Raw genomic sequence first — 26,461 nt, forward strand, 5'->3', positions numbered from 1 at the left:
AATTTCACTTGTTTTGGAAAAAGCAGTGACTAATTTCTTTAAAATAATGATTACTAAACAGTCAAAGTAATAGAAGGCTCCATCCCTTGCCCACTACTCTCTCTATAGAGAGAAAAATAAACAGGAGGCTCACTTGAAATCTGGTTGGCCACTGTGAATGACTGCATCAGAGGTTCCTAGTGATAAATGCTAACATACACACATTTCCTACTCCCTGCCTCACATATGTCAGTGGCTCTGCCTAAGAGGAATAAATATATATGCAGCTTTTAGAATCGCATGCTAAAACTGAACATTTCTAACCATCTAAAAAACCCCACAAAACTATCAAGTAACACACAAAATACTTAGTTGCAGGAGATAGTTTAACACAGACTCAGATGCATGATCAAACTTATTCCATTTCATAAAAATCTATGTACATACATATAATATTATGTCCCTTATAATGAACAAATTTCAAGTCATATCACACATCTAGGAACATAAACCTCTAGTGGACAGCTGTTGACAAACAATGCAAAATACAGAGTGCTATTTAGTAGCACCAAAGGAATTATGTATTGCCTGGTGATCAATTTTATGACTGGTTCTGACAAAAATCAATCAGAAAAAGCTAGTTTTAAGTTTAATTGTTGGAGTGGAATGTACTGTGGGTGGTGGTTGCCTGGCAGCTGCCTTTGCTTTGCTCGCCTGACTTGCACGCACTGCTGTTTCCAGACGTATTTTCAATTCAGGGGCTGCTCCCATGACTGTCTTGAATGCATGAGGATAAAGAGGTCCAATGCGTGTTAGATCTTGTAGGGCAAACTCATGAAGTTCTTTTGATACCATAGATGCAGAAGAAAAAGCACTCTCATTCAGTAAATAAGATATGAGGGTGGGAACAAGAAGAGCAAGCAACTGGACTCCTAAAAAAACAAATAAGAGCATGATTAAAATTTTGGACTCAGGGCATTTTGTTAATTTATTTCAATTAGAAAATAAAAACTCAATCCATTTTTGACTAATACAAATCCGAAAAGGCCGAATGGCAGACAGCCGAAGAACTATTTTTAGGACCGCCTCACAACTCCACACTGTGCTCAATACCAGAACAGCCAAATGTTTCCCTAAGGTACTGTGTTACCATGGGGACAGATATAAGATAAAACTACATTTGGTAATATCTAACCTGTAGAAGAACAGGTGACATTTTTTAGATCTACTTTATGAATCTGTTGACAATGGGTAGGAAAATTATCAGTGTATCACAACGCATGTAATCTATACTATCACAGATTTGTTTGCCGCAGGCAGTTCCAGAATCCCGCTCGCAGTCTGAAGCACATGTGAAGCTTCCAGATATTCAGACTGCCTCGCTCCTTTCCATTTCAAGATCCATTTTGTATTAGAAAAGCATGTGCATCTACTTCATCGGTTAAAATGAAGATGCTTTTAAGAATGTGTGAGTGCTATGCCCATTACAAATGTCTGAATTAGAACAATAGGGTGTATCTAATTGTGTCTTCCATGAGCTGAAGAAGTGAATTTCATAATCCCTCATTTCTCTTGCAACCCCTTCTGCTATCTCCCATGCTGTCCTGAAGAGTTCACCAAATATTCTGGAGCAGATTTTGGGGGGGAAGGGGTAAATGCAGTAGGAAGGGAGCAGAACCTTCTGTGAATGAAGGGACACCTGGATATGACCCATAATCTATAAATGCATAATTTCCAACAACTAACTTATGTGGAAAAATACAACATTTAAGGGCAGTGTCCCTCTGTAGGATGCATACCTTAACGTGGGGAGACAGTTTGAGAGTGTTGAAAAAGCTGACAGCAATGCCATCAGGAGTCAACCCCAAGAGGCTAGACTCCTAGCAGGGGCACCCAAGGCAGAATGATCAAAGCTGAGACACCAGACTAAGATGCATCTAAACTCAGAGGAAGGAAATGGTAAACCACCTTTGAATATCTCTTACCACAAAAACCCTATGAACAGAGCATCCAAAATGCAACATGAGATAGTACTGAAAGATGACACCCCCAGGTCAGAAGGCACTCATTGAGCTACTGGGGAAGTACAGGGGAACACACTGACTGACCAAGATAAAATAAAAAGATGGAAGCAATACACTGGAGAACTCTATAAAAGAGATGCAAGAATGACAGATTCATTCATGGAGGAACCATATGATGAAGAACCAGAAATTTTAGAATATGAGGTGAAAACTGCTCTTAAAATACTTGGAACAAATCACCAGGAATAGATGGCATACCAATAGAGTTGCTACAACCTACTGAGATGGAATCTGTTCACATTTTGACAAAAAATTGTCAACACATATGGAAAAGAAAACAATGGCCCACAGACTAGAAGCGTTCAATATACATCTCAATTCCAAAGAAAGGGGATCCCAGGCAATGCAGTAATTATCAAACTATTGCCATAATATCACATGCAAGTAAAGTAATGCTCAAGATTCTACAACAAAGGCTCTTACCATATATGGAGCAAGAAATGCCAGATGCCCAAGCTGGATTTAGAAAGGGAAGAGGTACCAGAAATCGTATCGCAAACGTAAGTTGGATAATGGAACGGACGAAGCAATTTCAGAAGGAAATCACCCTGTGCTTTATAGATTACAGCAAAGCCTTTGACTGTGTAGACCATGAAAAACTATGAAACGCTTTAAAAGAAATGGGGGTGCCACAGCATCTGACTGTCCTGATACACAACCTATACTCTGGACAATTGGCTAGTGTAAGAACAGAATATGGAGAAACCGACTGGTTTCCAATCGGAAAGGGTGTGAGGCAGGGGTGTATTTTATCACCCTGTTTGTTTAATCTATACATGGAACCTATCATATGGAAAGTGTGACTGGACCAAAATGAAGGAGGTGTGAAAATTGGAGGGAGAAATATCAATAATTTAAGATATGCAGACGATACCATACTACTAGCAGAAACCAGTAATGATTTTAAATGAACACTGATGAAAGTTAAAGAGGAAAGCACAAAAGCAGAACTACAGCTGAACATCAAGAAGGCTAAAGTAACGACAACAGAAGATTTATGTAACTTTAAAGTTGACAACAAGGACATTGAACATGTCAAGGATTATCAATACCTTGGCATAGTCATTAACGAAAATGGAGACAATAGTCCAGAAGAAGACTAGGACTGGAGAGGGCAGCTATGAGAGAACTAGAAAAGGTCCTCAAATGCAAAGATGTATCACTGAACACTAAAGTCAGGATCATTCAGACCATGGTATTCCCAATCTCTATGTATGGATGTGAAAGTTGGACAGTGAAAAATGCAGATAAGAGAAAAATCAGCTCATTTGAAATGTGGTGTTGGAGGAAAGCTTTGCGCATACCATGGACTGTGAAAAAGACAAATAATTGGGTGTTAGAACATATTAAACCGGAGCTGTCACTAGAGGCTAAAATGATGAAACTGAGGTTATCATACTTTGGGTATATAATGAGAAGACATGATTCACTAGAAAATAACGCTGGGAAAAACAGAAGGGAGTAGAAAAAGAGGAAGACCAAACAAGAGATGGATTGATTCCATAAAGGAGGGTACAGACCTGAACTTACAAAGTCTGAACAGGGTGGTTTATAACATGCTATTGGAAGTCGCTGATTCATAGGGTTGCCATAAGTCATAATCCACTTGAAGGCATATAACAACAAAGGGCAGTGTGTTCCAAACCTGGGGGCACAGTTTTTTCTTGATTAAAATTGAAGGCAACACCATAATTCTTACAGTCCAGTGTTCATATTTTTTCAATTACCTGGTGTTGCTTTCCGGAGTCCATTATACCTGTTAGGGGCTATTACACGCTGGCCCCAAGGACATGGTAGAACCATCTGAGGCCCGCTGTAATGAATTTGCCAGGCACTTCCAGGATAAAATCTTTAGCATCCGCCAGGACTTAGACTCCACGGTTATAGCAGGTGAATCAAGCGGGTATCCAGAGCACAGCCTTGTCCTGATTTCTTGGATGAGTTTCAGTTGGTACAGCTCAAGGATGTTGACAAGGTACTTGGACAGGTTTGTAAAACCACTTCTGTGCTGGATTCTTGCCCTACTTGGCTAATAAAAGCTACCGGAATAGAACAGCCGGCTGGGCCAGGGAAGTGATTACTGCCTCTCAGCGAGAGGGTGTGGTCCCTGGCTGCCTGAAAGAGGCGGTAGTGAGACCACTCCTGAAGAGACCCTCCCTGGTTCCAGAAAATCTTAATAATTATTGGCTGGTAGCAAATGTTCCATTCCTGGGCAAGGTCCTTGAACGAGTGATGGCAGGCCAGCTCCAGACATTCTGGGATGAGACCGATTATCTGGATCAATTTCAGTCGGGTTTCAGGCCTGGTTTTGGCACGGAAACAGCCTTGGTCACCCTGTATGATGACCTTTGTCAGGAGAGAGACAGGGGGAGTCAGTTCTGTCCCCCATGCTGTTCAACGTCTACATGAAACCGTTGGGTGCAGTCATCCAGAACTTTGGAGTGTGTTGCCATCAGTATGCTGATGACATGCAGCTCTATTTCTCCTTTTCATCCTCTTCAGGTGAGGCTGTCAATGTGCTGAACCGGTGCCTGGCTGCGACAATGGACTGGATGAGGGCTAATAAACTGAGGCTCAATCCAGACAAGACTGAGATGCTGCTAGTGGGTGGTTCTTCTGACCAGATGGTGGATGTCCAACCTGTCCTGGATGGGGTTGCACTCCCCCTGAAGGAGCAGGTTCGTAGCTTGGGGGTTCTCATAGAACCATCTCTGTCACTTGAGGCTCAGGTAGCCTTGGTGGCACAGAATGACTTCTACCAGCTTCAGTTGGTGGCCCAGCTACACCCCTATCTGGACAGGGATAACCTGGCTTCAGTTGTCCATGCTCTGGTAACCTCCAAGTTAGATTACTGCAATGCGTTCTACCTGGAGCTGCCTTTGAAGACGGTTCGGAAACTGCAGCTTGTGCAAAATGCAGCGGCCAGATTGGTAACAGGGACTAGACGGTTCGAACATATAAAACTGAATCTGGCCCACTTGCACTGGCTGCCTGTATGTTTCCAAGCTCGATTCAAGGTGCTGGTTTTAACCTATAAAGCCTTACATGGCTTACGACCACAATACCTGATGGAACGCCTCTCCCAACACAAACCCACCTGTACACTACACTCAACATCTAAGGCCCTCCTCCGGGTGCCTACTCCGCGGGAAGCTGGGAGTCTGGCAACAAGGGAGAAGGCCTTCTCAGTGGTGGCCCCCAAATTATGGAATGATCTTTTTGACGAGGTGCACCTGGCACCAACACTGTTATCTTTTCGGCGCCAGGTCAAGACTTGCATTTTAGCATGTTTTTAAATTGTTTTTTGTCTTTTAAAATTTGTACATTTGTTTTTATTGTTTTTAATTGCTGTAAACCGCCCAAAGAGCTTCGGTTATGGGGCGGTATATAAAAGTAATAAATAAATAAATGTTAAATAGCAGTAGCACTGACTGGATAAGAAGACTGCACTATACCCTTATTCAGGGCACTAATGTCATGAAGAGCAATCATATTGTGTGCTCTTTAAAATTAAGTATCATGTGAGGGTTTATGTCTACCTTGCCCAGCCACGTCTATGAAACCCCTCCTACCATTATGGCAATCATCATTAGGAAAAAAGCTCATTTTACAGTACAGTTTAAGAATTATTGTCCAAGGTACTTACTATTCTGCTCCTCACCAAGAGCTACCAGTGTTTCAAGAACTTTGATTCCTTCCTGGACTGCTAAAAGTTCCATTTTGTTGTTGGGGCGATTGAGCTCTACACTTTTCAGTTTCTCAACCATTATTGGTGCCAGTGAATGGATATATGGGGTTGAGAGGGCACGATTGGTGTGTTGGAATACAGAAAGCAGAAGCTGGTAGCATTTGGCTTGAACCTAATCACAATATATAAGATAGTTGGGTTAATTTCGCCACTAAACCTAAATTATCACACTGTTAATAATGGGACACAAAAGAAAAGTGAAAACAAGGCAATTCAACTTGTAAGGAAATACTTGGTACTGAATTATAAAAAGGAGGTACAGGAAATAATAAACAATTATACCCTTGATTATTTATGTTTTGAGATTTCACATTTATTACCTATTTGGAGCCTTGATACAGTAGAATTAAAAATACTATTACATACAGTAGTTCTAGTCTTCAGTCTGTGTCCTTTAGTTTAGTAACAGTACCTGTCATAGTACAAACTCTGGAACTCCATATAGTGCATGAACTGCTCCTTCAAATAATTTGGTAAAGCAAGACAACTGATTTATTGAAAACCTGAGTCTTTTGTTCCATATTGAAGTAACATGGTTCAAGAAAGGTACAACTTTAATTATTGCTGAGGGTAAGTTAATAACTAAATGTTTATTAATGGGGATATATAGTGAAAGTATATGTAATCAACTGAAACCTTTAAAAAGCCATTTTAATTTTCCATTGCTACTTAATCTTACTCTGTATTTATTATAAATGATATTATCAATTGCTAATGTTACTAGATTAATTTTGGCAGGTTCAGGTTTTCTGTATTTTTAGTTTGTTGTATCATGTCATATTATGGTAGTATTTTGTGTATTTTTAAAATTCTAATTAAAAGTTGAAAGTAATTTGAGAACGGACAGATGGTCTCACCTGAAAGGTAGTTTTCCCAGGTATCATGCCATCACGTGGGTTATAGCCCATCTAGCGTCCGAAGGCAAGAATGCACAGGAGTCAAGGCCCTAGCTGCTCCTTCTGGTCCCACTCCAGTTCATTTGAGACAAGGCTGAAGTGAGACATCTTGACTGCCATCACATACAGAACAGACAGAATGACGACAAAAAGGGCACTGCCCAAACAGAGGAAAAGCAACAGCCAAAACACATCCAGAGAGATCTTGACTCATTAACACATTGAAACATAGTCGAACGAAAATAAACCTTACCGTGAAGGCAGCCTCCATCAAGAAAGGCCGTGATGGCATGATACCTGGGAAAACCACCTTTCAGGTGAGACCAACAGTCCATTTTCCCCAGGTAGCATACCATCAAGTGGGATGTACCAAAGCAGCCCTAGTATGGAGGGACTACCCAGTGCCTAAACATGAGAAACAAGCTGTTGCAGAATATGTCTCCCAAAAGAAGCATCATCAGAGGCACAGCATCTTATAGTGCCTGATGAATACAAGAGATGCATTAGCTGTGAATGCAGCCATGGTGGCTGCAAACCTAGTAGAATGCACCACAATATAGCTTGAAGGAGTCTCAACAAGATGAGGTGGATTTTGTCACTTTATTGAAAGTATATAATCAAGGATTCAGTTAGCTGTATGTCTTGGGTATGGTAGACTTTGAAGGCTCTGCAAAAGTCTAGAAAATACCATTGACAGCTGTGCACCAGGCATTTTCAAGTGGGTAAGCAGGATTAGGACCAAAATATGACAGTACAATGTCCTGGTTACCAAAAAACCCAGAGCCTAATTTGAAGGATAGATCAGGACATAAAACAACTGAGTACATCTCATACACAGAGATGAGAGCCGATAACAGTGCTCCCATCAAGCCAAAGTGACAGCCACTAGAAAAAGGATCTTGAGAGAAAGCACTTGCAAGGGCACTGTTCTGAGGGGCTCAAATAAGGGACCCTGCAGTACTTGCAGCACCTTCTGTAAGCTCCAAGATGGAAAATGCTTCCACACTACCAGAGCAAGCAAAGCAGCTCCAGAAAACATTTAACAGCCCATCTACAAACCTCTGTGAATGAATTGTAAGGCCTGTTGGACACTGGCTTGGAGAGTTGCAGCCCACAGGAGGCACATCAGCTGAAAAATGCCAACCAGATACTCTGCCTAGCAGGGGAACAGGAGGAATGCGTATAGGATGTCATCCGGCCAAGGAAACAGGAGAACGTCTACAGACTTGGCCTTTGTCTCTAAATACCTCAAAAACAAGGAGGAACACTGTTGGATGTAACCTCCATTTCCCCTGCTGCCTGCTGATCCAATCTGCAGTGACATTCAGGGCCCCACTGAAGTGTTCTGCCCTCAAGAGCAGCAGGTGTCTCTCAGCCCAACAGAATATTAGCAAGGCCTCTGCCTGAAGGGTTTGAGCCTTGTTGGTTCAAGTGCAATTTCACACAGGCGTTGTCTTGACTGGAAGTGACACAGGGCCAGATGGACTGCCCTCAACTCCAGCCAGTGCGCCTTGAGTCAGGTTACACAAATTGATAAAATGGAATTTAAAACTGCTATACGTCACCCAGACACCTGCAGATGAAGTTCAGGACTTGATTGAAGAAGTACTGCCTTCCAGGAGAACTGTTTCTCAGCATATATATGTCAATGTGAGTAATCTTGAGGTTAGTTTCACAAATCAAAACAGCGAAGTAAGCTTTACCAAAGGCAAAATAGAATTTTAAACTGTCTTAAGTCGCCCAGGAACCTGCTTGTGAAGGGCAAGACTTAACTGAGCAACCAGCTTAGTTACATTATTTTGCTAAGTTATGTTTACTCTGGAGGATAGCCATGGGACCCTTAGAGCTTCCATAGAAGTCCCTGGATAAATCCAAATATTTACTCCGACAGTTATGAAAAGCTGCAACTGTTCAGAGAACCAAACTGGAGCTTTGCACTGATGCCCTAGAACTAAATAGGGCAGGAACTCTCATGTAGCTGACAGAGCTGTATTCAGCTTAATTCACTTATCTTGCTTATTTACGTTTTCCCACCGGGATGACAATAAGATCCTCCTCCATAAGGAAGTAAAATTACAGTAAGATCCTCCTTCATAAGGAAGTCATTGGATATTATGAAGGGCTGCCAAAATTTACACAGAGCTTTGTGAAGGGCTGCAACTGTTCAGAGGAACAGATCAGAGCCTTGAGCTGAAGCTCTTTAGGCAATTCATATACCCTCTCTACACTGAGCCCCCCTAAGGGGAGCCATCAGGTTATGAAGGGCTGCATAAATTTACACAGCCAGCTATGAAGGGCTGCAAATGTACCAAGGAACAGATTGGAGCTTTTGAGTTACAGCTCATGAGGCAGTTGATATACCTTCAGTACCCTGAGGCCCCAAAGAAGAGCCACCAGGTTATTTTACGGTTGCCTCTGGAAAGTGCCTGCTGCAGATCAGGCCTTTGAAGAAGAGTTGCCTTTGGAAATGGCCTGCTGCTGTTCAGGCATTGAGAAAACTGGAGCTTTGAGCTGAGACTCATGAGGTCATTCACATTCTTTCACTACACCAAGAAGAGCCACCAGGTTATTCTACTGTTGTCTCTGAGCATGGCCAGCTGCTGCTCAAACCTTGGGAGAACTGGAACTTTGAGCTGAGTCTCATGAGGCAATTCATATGCGCTTACTACATTGAGGCCCCTTACGAGGAACCAGCAGGCTATACTAGTGTGCATTTAGAAATGGCCTGGTACTGTTCAGGCCTTGCTACTCTGAGGCCCTCACCGCATTATTCTATTGCACCACACATTGCATTGTCGCCCCTGGGAATAGCCTGAGGTAATCAGGTCTCTTAGGAATATTGAACCTACTGTTGTAGTGCCTCCAATAAAAAAAGGCGGAAATACTGCTCAGCTGAGGACTACGCCATATCTCTGCCCAAAGGTTCTGAGCGGAAAGACCAGGCCCTTTCACAGTCGCTAGACAGACTAAGACCAATTGGGAACAGAGGTACCATAAAAATGGCAGAAAACTCCTCAGCAGATGAGGACACCTGACCTTTCCCAAAATGCAGCAGTGAGTGATAAAACGCTGCCAATTTCTCTCAACCACAAGCAGCGTTGACATGAAACATTGCTGCTCTGGTGCAATTTCTGAGGAGAGATACTTGGAAGGCCCTAGTTTGACTGCCCTGCTTACCTTAGGACCTGAACTGACCAAAGTGTCACACTTAGGGAGAACTACACACACAAGGAGAAGCCCAAATTGCAGTTCAACATTCCTCCCAGTGGGAAATCGATGGAACTGATGACCGCTGAAATGGCTACTGCTGCATATCACTGCGCTGTGCCTCAATAGTGATATCCATAAAAACAGTACAGGATGGCCCAGCCATGGTTACATGCACGCAGTAGAGGGGAGCAATACCAAGCATTACATGGATAGATTCCTGATTAATCAACACACACACAGGTAGAGAGGTGCAGTGGATTAGCAAGGCCAAAAATAACCGCACACAGTAGAGGGGAGCAATTTGACCTCTAAATGCAGCCAAGAAATGCAGCCAAGGGCAAAAATAACAACACACAGTAGAGAGGAGCAGTTTGAGCTCTAAGTACAGCCAAGAAATGCTGCCAAGGGCAAAAATACCGCACACAGTCCACTGAAATGCAGCCAAGAAATGGAGCCAAAGGCAAAATACCACACACGGTCAACCGAAATGCCACCTAGGGCAAGTGTAACCACACACAGTAGAGGAGAGTGGTTTGAGCTCTAACACACAGTCAGATGAAATGCCACCAAGGGCAAGAGTAACAAGCACACAGTAGAGGGGAACAGTTTGAGATCTAAATGCAACCAAGAGATGCAAGTCAAGGACAAAAATAACTGGACATAGTCAACTGCAGCCCACGCAAAGGTACTTGAGTGGTTGGGAGAGGGTCAATCATGTATCTGCAGTCACTAGATGTGCCTGTTGAAGTAGTGACATGACAGCAGCATCATGACAGCAGCATCAAACTGGTAACTGGAAGCTGAGGAGGACCCCACCCCAGCAATGCCAGAAGACTGCGCCGTAGACTTTGTAGACAGAGCCATAGCCTTTGTGATGGGCTCAACAGCAGTGGAGGACAACACCAACAACTGGTGAACCAGCAGTGCAGGCGCAGGAGGCTGGTGAGCAATGGAGGGGTTCAGTGGAAAGTGGAATAGGGCTTCCAGTCTTTCTTGACCAGTTAACAGAAACCTCTGATCTATCCTGCTCCACAGCAATAGTGGGCATAGTAGAGGCACTTTCAGCTAACTTGGAAGGGAAATCTACTGCCTTGGAAGGGAAACCTACCATGCCCGGCTGGCAGCCAAATGAATAGAAAAGTGCTTGGTTTTGGCAACAATCTTAGTGTTGAGGTATTGAGGTGGAAACGCAACACAATGCTGCTCCACCTCAGATAGCATATCAAGAGAATCCACAATTGGCTGTGGAGCTAACATGGTATATAAGCACAGAGTGGAAGGGTGCAGTACCTGGTGAATCTAACACTGAGGCACCTGCACACAGTAGAGGGGTGCAATGATTTGAGGTAAGACCTGGTATACACACCACATAGTGAGGTGCAGTACCTGAAGTCAAACACACACATAAGAGGAGAGGTGCGGTGAATCTAGCACTGAGACACAACACACGCACACAAAGAAGGGTGCAGTGAAACTAACACTGAGGCACATGCAGACGGTAAAGGAGTGCAGTACCTGAAGTCCAACCCACACCCTAGAGGAGGGGTGTGGTGATTTCAATGCTTAGACAGACAGACACGGTACAGGGTGCAGTGATTAGGTGTGGTGAATTGGCACTTAGTTACATGCACACAGTATTTATTTATTTATTTTATTTTATTTATATACTGCCCTAAGCCTAAAAGGCTCTCTGGGCGGTGTACATCAGAAATAAAACAAGCACAATATATAAATACAATAAATATAACAGAATCAAAAAACAAACAAACAAGCAAGAACTGGCACTTAGGACACATGCACACGGTAGAGGGGGTGTGGTGAAAAGACACAGACATACGCACATGGTAGAGGGGTATGGTGAAATGGCACTTAGTCACATGCACACAGTGAAGGGGTGCAGTGATTCGAGACTTATAGGCACATGCACACAGTAAAGGGGTGTGGTAAATTGTCACTGCAGTGATATCACACTTAAAACACGCCTCCGCTGTACGTCAAAGCATGAGCTTTCTGCTTTTTTTAAAAAATATATACATACGAAAATTCCCTTCCTATGTCCCCTTCCTCACAGAGGTGGGGCAAGGAACTAGGCACTGACAGCCAGAGGCTAGAACATGTAAAACAAGAAGAGTTGTAAAAAGAACAAGCAAAAAGGTGAGAAGGTGCAAACAAACGGGGGGCAGGAAGGCTAAAGGAGGGCAAAGTCAACTAAAATGGTGGCCGGGCAAAAAGTGCAAGAAAGAGTTAACAGTCCAGAGCCGCAGCTGCGAGCTCCAAGAGACTCACTTCAGCCTCCGCTACTGCTTGCCAAAAGAAAAAGGTATGTGAGGGAGTGCCACTGCCCCGTGATGAGCAAAGTGCTGGAAAGTGCTAGGAAGTACTGCCGCCCCAGCGACCGACCGGAGCCTCAGCTGTGCATTCCCGTAAGAGCCCTCAGCCCAAGCACTGTCTCCCCAGAGGCCTACCACAGCTGCAGTCGCAAGCCCCAGTAAGAACCATAAGCTGGGGGGATGGGGAGTCCGAAAGACCTCTGGAGACACAGCCACAAGCCCCGTGAGGTAAGACCCCGTGTTAAGGAGGTGGGGGAGCCCCATGATGAAGGTGGAGAGGTCTGTGAGATTGCCGCTGGAGCTGGGATCAGCAGGACCCAGTGGCAGGAGAAAGAAAGGAACCCTCGCACAACTGCAAAAGATCACACTCTCACACCAGTCCTCACACCACACACTCCCCACAGAAAGCTAACACACCGACAAACACTCACTACACTAAGACAAGAAGAACAGCCTTGGATGAAGGCAAGAATGAACTGGAGTGGGACCAGAAGGAGCAGCTAGGGTCTTGACTCCTGTGCATTCTTGCCTTTGGATGCTAGATGGCACTATAACCCACATTGAAAGAGGGAGTAGTGAGACCACTCCTGAAGAGACCCTCCCTGGACCCAGAAAATCTTAATAACTATAGGCCGGTAGCAAATGTTCCATTCCTGGGCAAGGTCCTTGAAGGAGTGGTTGCGGGCCAGCTCCAGACACTCTTGGATGAGACCGATTATCTGGATCCATTTCAGTCAGGTTTCAGGCCTGATTTTGGCACAGAAACAGCCTTGGTCGCCCTGTATGATGACCTTTGTCGGGAGAGAGACAGGGGGAGTGTGACTGTTGATTCTTCTTGATCTCTCAGCGGCTTTCGATACCATCGACCATGGTATCCTTCTGAGAAGACTGGCTGAGTTGGGAGTGGGAGGGACTGCATAGCGGTGATTCCGCTCCTACTTGGCAGGTCTGCTCCAGAAGGTGGTGCTTGGGGAGCATTGCTCGGCACTCTGCACTCTCCAGTATGGGGTTCCGCAGGGGTCAGTTCTGTCCCCCATGCTGTTCAACATCTACATGAAACCGTTGGGTGCGGTCATCCAGAGCTTTGCAGTGTGTTGCCATCAGTATGCTGATGACACACAGCTCTACTTCTCCTTTTCATCCTCTTCAGGTGAGACTGTCAATGTGCTGAACCGGTGGCTGACTGCAACAATGGACTAGATGAGGGCTAATAAACTGAGGCTCAATCCAGACAAGACTGAGATGCTGCTAGTGGGTGGTTCTTCTGGCCGGATGGTGGATGTCCAACCTGTCCTGGATGGGGTTGCACTCTCCCTGAAAGAGGAGGTTCGTAGCTTGGGGGTTCTCCTAGAATCATCTCTGTCACTTGAGGCTCAGATAGCCTCGGTAGCACGGAGTGCCTTCTACCAACTTCGGTTGGTGCCCCAACTACGTCCCTATCTGGACAGGGATAACCTGGCTTCAGCTGTCCATGCTCTGGTAACCTCTAAGTTAGATTACTGCAATGCACTCTACGTGGGGCTGCCTTTGAAGACGGTTCAGAAACTGCAGCTTGTGCAAAATGCAGTGGCCAGATTGGTAACAGGGACCAGACGGTCCAAACATATAAAACCGATTCTGGCCCACTTGCATTGGCTGCCTGTATGTTTCCAAGCTCAATTCAAGGTGCTGGTTTTAACCTATAAAGCCTTACACGGCTTGGGACCACAATACCTGATGGAACACCTCTCCCAATATGAACCCACCCGTACACTACGTTCAAGATCAAAGGCCCTCCTCCGGGTGCCTACTCCACGGGAAGCTGGGAGTCTGGCAACAAGGGAGAGGGCCTTCTCAGTGGTGGCCCCCAAATTATGGAATGATCTTTTTGACGAGGTGCACCTGGCACCAACACTGTTATCTTTTCGGCACCAGGTCAAGATTTTCCTCTTCTCCCAGGCATTTTAGCATGTGCTTTATACTGTTTAATTTTTTAAATTGTGTTTTAAATTGTTTTTATAAGATCTGTTTTAAATTGTATTTGTTTTAATGTTTTTAGTTACTGTAAACCGCCCAGAGAGCTTCGGCTATGGGGCGGTATACAAGTATAATAAAATAAATAAAAATAAATAATAAATAAATAAATTGATGGCATGCTCCCTGGGGAAAAAGACTGTTACTAAGGAAGCAATCTTTTGCTCCCTGGAGTGCAGCTCCGAGGCCTCTCATCAGGCAGAGGCCTTGGTGCAGCAGAAGAAAGCTCTGCCACTGTCACTGTACCACCAGCAGTGCTCTGAGGGCAGTAGGGCCAGAAACAAGGTGTTCTGGGGACACATCAGGGCAGATCTGGAGAGACTGTGGATCCAAAGCACCTTCATTCTGCTGACACCTGCCGTCTGCCCAGAAAAGTAAAAATACATCAGCCCTGGAGTTCACATACTTATTTTTCCTGCCATTAGTGTCAATGAGATGAAGAAAAAAGGAGAGATGGAAATTCTACATCCTCTTCTGCCCTACCTGTTTACTTGATAATTTAATCTACTCAAATATCCCAAACCCAGCAAGGGAAATTCACATACAGAGACATGCTCCTGCTCATGGATCCCTTTGCTGGATTATGATTCATATACACAATAAGATTCATATACTTGCATGGTGCATGAAACACAAGGATTAGTTATGGATACACAATCTGATCCAGATAAGATGCCAGCCCTTCAGATATTGGCTACATTGTATCAGAATCAGTCTCGTGGGTCAGATTGGAAAGATAAGTGGGGCAGCCCACCTGTCAATCACACAATGCCATTACATCCCACTCACCTGTCAAAATAATTTTTGTGGGGTTTCCAAGAGCACTAAGGAACCAGACTGCAAGAGGTGTTGTCAGCCCCACGTTCAGTACTTTGAGAAGCTCCAAGCACAAAAATGGTAAAGTGCTTGTTTTTCCCCTACTTCACAGGGCAAGGAGAAACAAGGCTACAGTTTACAAGAAAAAGCAGCAAGCGGGACTTCTCCCCTTTCCTGCTGTTGCGTGCAAGAGACAGCTTGGTCATGCATACCTGGACCAAGCATGATCACCCTTCCTTTGCTTCAGCCGGTGCAAGGAGAGGGCAGTTCTGCTTAGCGCTGGGTTCCTGCTTTGCATAATGCTTCAAAGGCTCCTGATAACCAACTGGTTGTCAGATGCTTTGGAAGCAGGCTTTGGCCAAGTCCCACCTTTACTTATACGTCAGGTATAGGGTGGGCGAGTATGGCTTGCCCAAAACAGTGGGCCAAGATTGGCTAGCAGGCCAGAGGTTCCCCACCCCTCCTATAGAGGGTAGGATCTTAACCAACAGGTTCAAGTTACAAGAAAGGGGATTATTATTATTTACATCCTGTCCTTCTTCCCAAAGGATTTTGACAAACATCAGATGGTTTCTAATGGTTTGAGCCTTGGAAGGTGATGGATTCTTGTTTGTTAGAGATTTTAAAGCAGACAATACAGTAGGGCCCCACTCATACGGCGGGTTACGTTCTGGACCCCTGCTGTAAAGCAAAAACTGCTGTAAAGCAGAACCCATTGAACAGAATGGTACGCGATGCCCGAAAACCACCGTAAAAGCGGAACAAACGCTGTATGAGTGGGGCTTTAGTCTAATTGCGTCTAATTGAGACCGCTGTATTAGCGAATCGCTGTAAAGTGGGGCCCTACTGTAGATTATTTATTTATTTATTAAATTTATATCCCGCCCTTCCTCCCAGAAGGAGCCCACGGCGGCAAACAAAAACACTAAAAGATGGCTACTTATCAGAGATGATATAGTAATGGATTTCCTGCTCTAAGCAGGGGGTTGGATTAGATAACCTTTGAGGTCTTTTCCAGCTCTATGATCTCGTGATTCCCATAACAGGAATGTGTAGATGGTGAGGTAGCAATATTTGTCAGATAAGCCCAAGTACTACAAAAGTGAAAAGCAAGTTAATTATCTGTTACAGCCATTATCATTTATCTACCATTAATAAGTTGTAAGAAAGCACTGCTAACATAAAGCCAAGCCTGACTTTTGGAGTAAGATAGTATTTTCAGTTTGTTAAAATTTATTCCAGATTAACCAAGAATCAACCAGAAGCCAAAATAGAAAGCCTTTTTATGTTAATTGTGTAAACAGTCAGGAAACAATGTCAGGAAACAAATACAAATGAACAAATGGTAGCTTTTCAATAAATGGAGTAGGAGAGAGTGAACTTTTAATTAACGCTAGATGGTTAGGGCCAAAATGGAATACTCACCCAAGAATCAGAAGAGCTCAATGCCACTTTAAATCTGTTCATGCAGCCGTTCTGTAGTGACTGCACTCCAATTATTTCTGTGCTTGCAGACCAAAGGAAGAGCGCAATAGCTGTGAGCATGCTTACTTCATCCAAAATAGGCTTTGAAGGCTCTGAAAGAAATCCAGTAAAAACGGGCTGAGCTTATACTGAAAAGGTTTGGGAACAGGCAAAATGTAACTGAGCAGTTTCCTAAGAAGAAAATACTGCAAAATACACAACACTTCTTATTTAAAAAGTATATAATGTTTTATTGCACGATCCTTCCAGCTGAACCCTTTTGGGGTAAAACAACAGCTCTATAATGTAACATGGAAGTAATTTGCACTGGCGAGAGATGTTGATTATGTTCTAGAAAGCAGGCTTAAGATTTACTGATCTGCATGGATTTCGAGAATTACATTCCACGGACTTCTGGAGCACACATTGAATTTTGCTTATTTTGTAAAATTAGTCCTCTCCCAATAATAAAGAGCCAAATTGCTCATGCATATGAATACTTTCACCATATGTGGAAAAGTTTAAACCCAACCAACATGGGGTCTTTAAGGCATTAAAGGAGGATGTTGGACCAATACACCAAAGAAGAATTTGGATACCCTGATATGCACCTTTAACTATTTAGTCTTTTAATTCTATAGATCTAATACATATAACAATATTTATTTTCCATAAGAGAGCAATTCTTTTTGATTAATTTTGAAGTAGCTGTAGTGACTGCATGCAAATTACCTGGCTGAGAGTATTCCAAGATTGAGGCCAGGGTACTACGGATAAGATTTGTCCACTGTTTATGAATTTCTTTATTGATGGTCATTGGAAGAGTTACAATGTTTTTCAGTCCCTGAAGTGCTGCAGAGACTGGTGGTGGGACATGATTTCCTGTTGTTTTTATTGCAGTATCTTTCAATACTTGTGTTATTAGAAACAGGACTGTGGGCAATATAGTCATGCATCCTGAAACATAAAATACATTTTTTGCAGGCAAGTGTAAGAACAAAATGGTACACAATATGCATGATCCCCAGTTAGGTATTCTATGTAGTATTCCACTGGAGCTAGTCTTACCCTGTTTTCTTCTCTTTCACTGTTACACATGGAGCATTATCTGAATCATAAAACAGAAAAGTCCCTGCATGCACACCACTCCTGATTAGTGCTCTCTCACCCCCCCCCCCAATGTTAGGAAACAGGTGGTGGGAAAGGACTAACTACAAAATTGGGGGTAGTTATGAGGTTTAAGATATGTAACCTCCTTCACAAGATGCTAGAGCAGCTTTTCCAAACCGATGCCCTCCAGACATTTTGAACTACAACTGGCATTAGCCCCTACCCACACAGCTGTGCTGCCTAGCTGGGGCTAATGGGTCTTGTAGTCCAAAACATCTGGAAGGCACCAGATTGAAAAAAGCTGCATTACAATCTGTTCTGGAAGCTTTCTGCTAATTGACAGTGCCACCATCCTAATCTCCCCTCCAAAACACTTTTTACAGGTTTCAACTTGTCATGCTTTCATTACATTATCCAAGATATATTTTCTGCAAAATCCACTGATATATGCATCTTAAGAAAGATCTATTATACTACCAGCTGGGGAACAGAGAGTGGGCAGGTCAGACAGAATGGCAACAGTGGCAGCTACAAGGCGAGCACTTTCTTCTGGAAGCTGCTGGGTTCTGCTGGAGATATGACTTGGAGAATCTGACATTGTTGTGCTCAGATGTGGCATGTGCCGCACTAGGATAAACATTAGCAGCTCCATGGCAGAAAATACGAGTGATTTTGCTGGTACAAGGCTCCCACTTTCTCCTCCTTCACCTAACATCATGCCAGTGTCTTTTTCCTTCAAATCATCTTCATCTACAAAGCAGGGACATAAAAGACAGCATATATTAAAAAATGCAAACAACATATGAAATCCACTAAAGCCAATACAGGCATACCCCGCTTTAACATTTGAAATGGGACTGGAGAGTATACTTTAAGTGAAAATCTACTTTAAGTGAAGCAATTGTCTTCACTTGTACTGCACGCAATCACCACTAGATGGCAGCGGCGTCGTGCCAATAAAATGTACGTTAAGCGGGGTATGGGGACGTATGGAGCATGTACATTATAGTGAGGCAACGTTAAGTGAAGCAACGTTAAGTGGGGTATGCCTGTATATAAATTGCTTCAAATTAATGCATAATAAAAACTAAAAGTGTACATAGTACATACTATTATAATCATAACATAATTTAAAATGTAGACATTACTATTTAGTAATTGCACAGCTTCTGTTTATTTTTCATTGCAGAGACTGTGGTGAAGACAGAATCAAAGGTGACACAATGCTGCTTATGCCATTAACTAAACAACTGAGATAGTATTAATATGCTTCCTTTTTAAACTATACATATGTGCAAACAGCAGTATGTTTTGCTTCTCGTGTCATCCAAATGCATCAATGGATATTGAATAATTTAACTTAGTTTAGACTTGTGTTTTGTGCTTCTTTGCTCTTTGCAAAGTGAAAAAACAAGTCAAGACAATTAGAGCGCAATCCAACATGCATTTACGCTGGGCTGAGGGGAGTTGGCTTGGTCCCGGCTCAGCCAGACTATGCTGGCATAAGTCCCTCAGCCAGGCCTCAGCCAGGCCAGCCCGGTTCAGCTGGCACCTGGCCAGCTCAGCCAAGACAGGTGCAAGAGGAGCCAGGAACAACCTGAAAAAGGGGTGTGTCAGGGGAGGGGCCAAAGTGAGAGGACTTAGACAGCAAAGAAAATAATTGCAATAGAAATCAATGGAGTGGGCTTACTCCCCGAAAGGGCTATTTGGAAGAGCAGGCTGTTACTTTCTGGTCCCTGCACATGGCTCCTGCCAGAGCCGGCGTTCAGGCAACCCAGAGGCTCCTGAATGGCAACTGGATGCGGCGGAACTTTACCTCGGCTTCTCTTGCTCCAGCAGAACTTATGCCAGTTTCCCCTGAGTTGGATTGTTCTATAAATCTGCAATCCAATGCACACTTATCTGGGAGTAGGTTCCATTGACCCAATGGAGCTTAGAAGTAAGACATGGATTGCATCCTCAATATATAAACATGGAAAAATAGGCAAAAACATGCATTTAGAGCTACCTGTGGCTGATAGATTCCATAAAATTTTTCTTATGACAAAAGGAGAAATGTTAGCTCAATCTCTTAAACTGTCTTGCTTGTATTCTGATCTTATATTCATGAAAACCTTTTTTCATGACAAAAAAAGGACAGTAGGGCTGTTTTCATGAATCGCCTAATAATTTTGGCACCCTAGGCAAATTGGCAAAGACAAACCCTGGTATTCAAAATATTCCTTTCCATTTTAATACGCTCTATTGCTTGAAATGTATTGTTAAACTTATTTAAATTACTTGTAGCTGCCATGAGAGATATATTTTTGGTTAACTGATGGAAATTTATTTATTTATTTATTTATTTTATTACACTTATATCCCACCCTTTCTCCCAGTAGGAGCCCAGGGCGGCAAACAAAAGCACTAGAAACACTGTAAAACATCATAAAAATAGATTTTGAAAGGGATCCAAAAGAGTGTCAACAAGCATATAGATAGAGGTGATCCAGTGGACATAGTGTACTTAGACTTTCAAAAAGCGTTTGACAAGGTACCTCACCAAAGACTTCTGAGGAAGCTTAGCAGTCATGGAATAAGAGGAGAGGTCCTCTTGTGGATAAGGAATTGGTTAAGAAGCAGAAAGCAGAGAGTAGGAATAAACGGACAGTTCTCCCAATGGAGGGCTGCAGAAAGTGGAGTCCCTCAAGGATCGGTATTGGGACCTGTACTTTTCAACTTGTTCATTAATGACCTAGAATTAGGAGTGAGCAGTGAAGTGGCCAAGTTTGCTGATGACACTAAATTGTTCAGGGTTGTTAAAACAAAAAGGGATTGCGAAGAGCTCCAAAAAGACCTCTCCAAACTGAGTGAATGGGCGGAAAAATGGCAAATGCAATTCAATATAAACAAGTGTAAAATTATGCATATTGGAGCAAAAAATCTTAATTTCACATATACGTTCATGGGGTCTGAACTGGCGGTGACCGACCAGGAGAGAGACCTCGGGGTTGTAGTGGACAGCATGATGAAAATGTCGACCCAGTGTGCGGCAGCTGTGAAAAAGGCAAATTCCATGCTAGCAATAATTAGGAAAGGTATTGAAAATAAAACAGCCGATATCATAATGCCGTTGTATAAATCTATGGTGCAGCCGCATTTGGAATACTGTGTACAGTTCTGGTCGCCTCATCTCAAAAAGGATATTATAGAGTTGGAAAAGGTTCAGAAGAGGGCAACCAGAATGATCAAGGGGATGGAGCGACTCCCTTACGAGGAAAGGTTGCAGCATTTGGGGCTTTTTAGTTTAGAGAAAAGGCGGGTCAGAGGAGACATGATAGAAGTGTATAAAATTATGCATGGCATTGAGAAAGTGGATAGAGAAAAGTTCTTCTCCCTCTCTCATAATACTAGAACTCATGGACATTCAAAGAAGCTGAATGTTGGAAGATTCAGGACAGACAAAAGGAAGTACTTCTTTACTCAGTGCATAGTTAAACTATGGAATTTGCTCCCACAAGATGCAGTAATGGCCACCAGCTTGGACGGCTTTAAAAGAAGATTAGACAAATTCATGGAGGACAGGGCTATCAATGACTACTAGCCGTGATGGCTGTGCTCTGCCACCCTAGTCAGAGGCAGCATGCTTCTGAAAACCAGTTGCCGGAAGCCTCAGGAGGGGAGAGTGTTCTTGCACTCGGGTCCTGCTTGCGGGCTTCCCCCAGGCACCTGGTTGGCCACTGTGAGAACAGGATGCTGGACTAGATGGGCCACTGGCCTGATCCAGCAGGCTCTTCTTATGTTCTTATTAAAACAAAACAACCATTAAAACAAAACATCTTTAAAAACATTTTAAAAGGTTTAAAAATATATTAAAAAGCAATTCCAACACAGACACAAGTATCGTATCCAATGAAGATGTCTTGTTTGTGTAACACAACTTCCTCTCCCCATGCACCCCTCAAATCTGCCCTAGAGGGTTGGGGGAACTCCCAAGAGATATGGGGGGGTGGGGGAGAGAGAGAAGCAGTTCCGTTGCACAAGTGGAAGTCCTTCCATGACAACTCAAAGATTAAATAAAATAAAAATGCTATATGAGGAAGAACATTTTGACATCCCAGAGACTGACGTACTTTCTTAGTTATTTATCTTTATACTGCAATTTTACCTGGACATATTTTGAATATTTTGCAAACTGCAAAAGCCTATGGGCCAGGACAAATCTTTTGTCAATTAACCCCACACATATCAGGAGACACAGAACTTTGTTCCAATACATTTCATTATTTATTAAACCTGAAATTAATATGCATATCTTACTCAGAGTGTTCCTTTTTTCTTGTAAATTATCCTGAGCAGCTCTTACAATCTGTTGCACAACACCAGTAACTAGCAGTTGGACTGAAGGAGGATTACAGGTTAAGAGTAGTCGATGCAGCACACTCAGCAGTTCAACACATAGGAGCTATCGAGAAAAATTACAACAAAGTTACAACAAAGCTATCCTAACTTGCTGTCTTACTTTCTGATAATCCGTTATAATATTTCATTTAATCTACATCTGAAAGACTAAACTATACTGAGCATTCCCCATTTTGAAGAACACAGTTACCAAAGGCAAAGTTGAGCATTTTTAATTATTGTATGCTTAACTCCCTCAGCTAACTAACTTTGACTAATTTTTGGCAAAATATTTATTAGACTCACTCCATTTCAGATCTTGCAGTTTGTTGAATGAGGGATTGAAACAAACTGAGATTTGGTTCTGTTTTTTCATGATGATTTTTTTTTAAATAGAGAAAGATTAGGACAAGACATTAACTAATATTTCACATTAATATTCTATGAAGAATAAGCAAACATTTATTATTCCAATAGTCTGTTTAATTTCCTACATAATAAGATAGCTCTCCAATGAATAATTTGCAATTACAGCCTTCAATAACTATACCTGATCCTCCGCTATATGGGTTCTAGCACAAGGAGAGTCCAATAAAGTGTGCAGTGCTTGTAAACAGGATGTAACATGCTCAACAGGCTCTTCTGGTCGTGGAGAACAGAGAAACTGTATACTAACACCTGAAAAGCAACATATTTTAGGTTTTCAGATAAAATAAAACAATATTTATTGGTAAAGGTTATTAAAAACAGTATATTCTTGAAAATGTGTGTGAATATATTAAACACTGGTTTTAAAGTAGCCATTGGACTCCAAAGTACATAGAATCTATTAAAATTGGCAATATTGCTACATGATGATGTAAAGTAGTAGTACCGCTACAGAATTCTAAAATAATAAGAGTACCCAAAATCAAATGCATTCGATCTTTGTTTATCTCTTGCACAGGTTTGGTGGAAGGTTGTGTTCCAGGTGCTGGGTTTAACATAATGGAAGTGGCACGTTTCTGTGGATTAGGTATTGCTGCTGACACGTCTTCTGTTGATCCAGAAGCATCAAATCCTGTACTGTTTAGCCACAGTGCAACTGCATGTAGAATTGGAGCCCATGAATTCCGGTAATGCAGTCTAGCTGTATCAATTGTCTCTGGAGTGTAAAATGCTCCACCTGTTGAACAAAACATTATACTATCTTTTTAGCATGGAGGTGGAGGTAGAGGGAATGAATTGAGTAAAAAGTATATTATCATTTTAAATATTTTGCTAATATTGAATATAACTTGGGATTCCTGCTCACATGCCTGTGCAAACAAGTGGTGATACAAACGTCACACATTATGGACACTCGCATGGTGGCTCACTATCAGTGAAATCTATCATTCTGGCTGTCTCACTGCCAGAAACATGGCACCCTGGGCTAATCACACTTATCACTCAATTTCATGCTTGAGGACTTGCAGATTAATGCATGAACCAACTTTATTGAAAAACGTTATGTCTGAGGTTATGTGAGATGACATCAAAAATCTGTGTTTGATTTCATTCTGACAGTGAAGATTCTGTTTTATGCTGCAAATATGAAATAGCAAACTCGAGACAAGTCCCTATCAAGGTCAGGGAATGCTGGTTTCTGCACCTCCTAGTATTGGCTCAGGTGCTACTAAGCAAAGGAAATCTAGGCTTATGCAGTGTGCCAAAGGATTGCACTCCTGTGTCTTTTGCAAGGTCCTAACACACTGTAAGTGATAATGAAAGGATTTGGAAGATATTCAGACTTCCCACACTTAATTTTTTAAAGGTTCTATCTGCATTTCGAATATAAAAATTACTATATTCTAAATGGATAGCTTACCATCTGGAGGAAGCTGGCTTGCAAATTCTGCTGGTAAAGTCAGAAGAGCATAGTCCTTAAGTGCAGCTAACCAGAGGCGGCTGAGAGTGGGCAGCTCTGGTTGCACAAGCGTTATTAAACTGTCTGGTGGCAGTTCATCCACTGTACTATAATCATCATCGTCATCATCACCTCCATTTTTTACTGCTTTCTTTGGTTTAGTTTCTGCTTCTTTTTTAATTTTCATAGCTACAACATACACCTTTAGATAAAGATCCATGAAAAGTATTGTGAATTGTGTAGATCATACAAATGAAGTGTTTCTACGTGCTGTTAATGTTTCCCATCCATAAAATATATGGCTTTATTGAACTATAAGCACAATTATGTGCACTTTGCACTAAAAATGCATGACTCTTAACATGGTTACCCAAATTGTATGTCATTAAGAGATTAATTGTGCAACATACTTTCAAGCTATTCTCAAAGCCGTAAGGGCTACGAAACTTTTTTTAAGTTGATATTCTCAGGATCTTGAAATGTGCCTATTATCAAGAGAACTTCTGTACTTTGTATGATTTGAAGTCACTGAATATATACTTGTTTAATTACTATAATGCTGCCCTGGGTCCTGCTGGGAGGAAGGGCAGGATATAAATCAAATAATAAATAAACAAACAAACAAACCATAAAAAGAGAATGTAGCTGACGATCTGAACAACTACAGAATACCACAACGTAAAATATTAATAAAGTGTCTTGTAAAATTATACAAAACAGCAGAAATATGCACTACAGTAGTATTACTTTTCAGCATTTTTTACAATGAAAACTGATTTCATAAGCCTCCATTCATTCATCCCGGTAAGTAAGACACTATTTTGTTGATATTATTGTTTTGCTTATAAGAAAGAAAACAAGTCCAATATGTCTACACCTGAGGAAGCCTCTGTTTTCAGGTCTCAGTTCAACACTTCACATACTGGATCATGCTAGCTTTATTTTTATATGCAATGAAATTCTATAAAATAAATGAATGGCTTCATATTAAAGCATGAAAAATGGAAATGCCTTCAAGTTGATCCCGACTTATAGCAACCCCATGAATAGGGTTTTCATGGTAAGCGGGATTCAGAGAGGGTTTACCATTGCCTTCCTCTGAGGCTGAGAGGCAGTGACTGGCCCAAGGTCACCCAGTGAGCTTCATGGCTATGTGGGGATTCAAACCCTGGTCTCCCAGGTCGTAGTCCAATACCTTAACCACTACACCACACTGGCTCTCCATATTAAGGCATACTGTCTTAATATGCTAACTATTTTATGTAGAAGTTTAAAGCTATTTAGTTTAAGGGCTTGCTAATAATGAAATAAAGACACCTTTCAAAACTGCTTCATTAGACATTTGAGAGGAAAAGATGCAGTGCTAATGCTTTACTTAGCTTTCCAAAATAACCTTAAGATGTACTGCATTGCATTCAAAGTCAAAAGAAAATTATTGGAATGTTCGCAATAGCAACAACCCAACTTGTATCATGCTGTTTTAACTTACTACACATTATTGACCGTGTTCAGAGCAATGAGATAAATAAATAAATATATCATATATACATATACACACATATACATATACACACACACACACACACACACATATATATATATACATACATACACACCCCTAATGCATTCTACTCCACAGAAAAGCTAGAATAAGTAATTGTTGATATATTATTATTCTTAAACATTTACCTCAGCCCAAGCCTTGAGAACTGCCAGTTTTTCCATAGTAGTGGCACTCTCCCTGTAAAGCTGGCTAGAGGACCCCTTGCCTGTTTGCACTTTGTCCAGAGAAGAGACAAGGAGGTTGTGAACACGACGAAGATCATTAAGGTCGCTTACCACACCACTTCCTATCCAGGTGCTACACACCTAAAAATCAATATGTATTAATAATCAGCTTGCCTTGTAAGAAAGCATTCCTTCATGTTAAGAATCAGTCAGTTTTGGACTAGGTACAAATCTCCACCCAAATATGAAGTTCCCATGGTGTGTGAGAGCCATTCCCATTTCTCAGCCTAGCCCACCTCAAGAGATGCTGCAAGAATAAAATGGGGAAATCCTATATAAGTTGTCCTGAGCTCCTTGGAAGAATGGTAAGATACAAATGAGATACATAAATATGCACTGATCAATGCCATTTTAACAAAAAATTAAGAACGTTTAATGCATGAATGGAACAGTTTGTTCTTACCGTAAACAGTATTTCTTCATGGATGACAGATCTCCAAGTGGGTAATATAGCTCCTCCTACAGCCCAGAGACAGGAAAAGCCTCAGCGAATATTTGCTCCTCCCCTGCCGCTGAGGCTCAGTTTTCCTTTCTTGGCTAGCTTTTGACATCAGCCTCAGCAAAATTAATGAAGAATTAACAACAGACAAAACGGGAGCAACATGCTCCGAATTAGTTAAACCAACCATAAAATGTAAACCAATGCAAACTAATGGAATAGCAGTCATGGCACTCCTTGACGCAGTCCCAACCCTTAATAACAGCCTGGGTGGGCCTTGGAGACCTCATGTCATCCATGAAGAAATACCGTTTAC

The 26,461-nt window shown here is 42.2% G+C and overlaps 1 protein-coding gene across 8 annotated transcripts in view; it reads right to left on the reverse strand.

Moving 5' to 3' along the window:
* Positions 1 to 351: 351 nt before the first annotated feature.
* Positions 352 to 26,461, reverse strand: part of HEATR5B (HEAT repeat containing 5B) — a 113,922-nt gene continuing 87,812 nt past the window's right edge. For 7 of the 8 annotated variants that reach the window (XM_061624716.1, XM_061624712.1, XM_061624713.1 and 4 more), the window contains 10 exons: positions 25,608 to 25,787; positions 23,880 to 24,120; positions 22,935 to 23,195; positions 22,581 to 22,708; positions 21,950 to 22,094; positions 18,128 to 18,400; positions 17,273 to 17,497; positions 16,502 to 16,653; positions 5,710 to 5,923; positions 352 to 911 (listed from right to left, as the gene is read on the reverse strand). In XM_061624716.1, coding sequence (XP_061480700.1) covers positions 607 to 911; positions 5,710 to 5,923; positions 16,502 to 16,653; positions 17,273 to 17,497; positions 18,128 to 18,400; positions 21,950 to 22,094; positions 22,581 to 22,708; positions 22,935 to 23,195; positions 23,880 to 24,120; positions 25,608 to 25,787 — 2,124 coding nt within the window. In that variant the 3' untranslated portion in view covers positions 352 to 606. The remainder of the gene's footprint in view (positions 912 to 5,709; positions 5,924 to 16,501; positions 16,654 to 17,272; positions 17,498 to 18,127; positions 18,401 to 21,949; positions 22,095 to 22,580; positions 22,709 to 22,934; positions 23,196 to 23,879; positions 24,121 to 25,607; positions 25,788 to 26,461) is intronic. The other variant, XM_061624720.1, reaches the window with a different exon arrangement.

This window comes from Rhineura floridana, chromosome 4 (assembly GCF_030035675.1).
Source record: "Rhineura floridana isolate rRhiFlo1 chromosome 4, rRhiFlo1.hap2, whole genome shotgun sequence".
Lineage (NCBI taxonomy): Eukaryota > Metazoa > Chordata > Lepidosauria > Squamata > Rhineuridae > Rhineura > Rhineura floridana.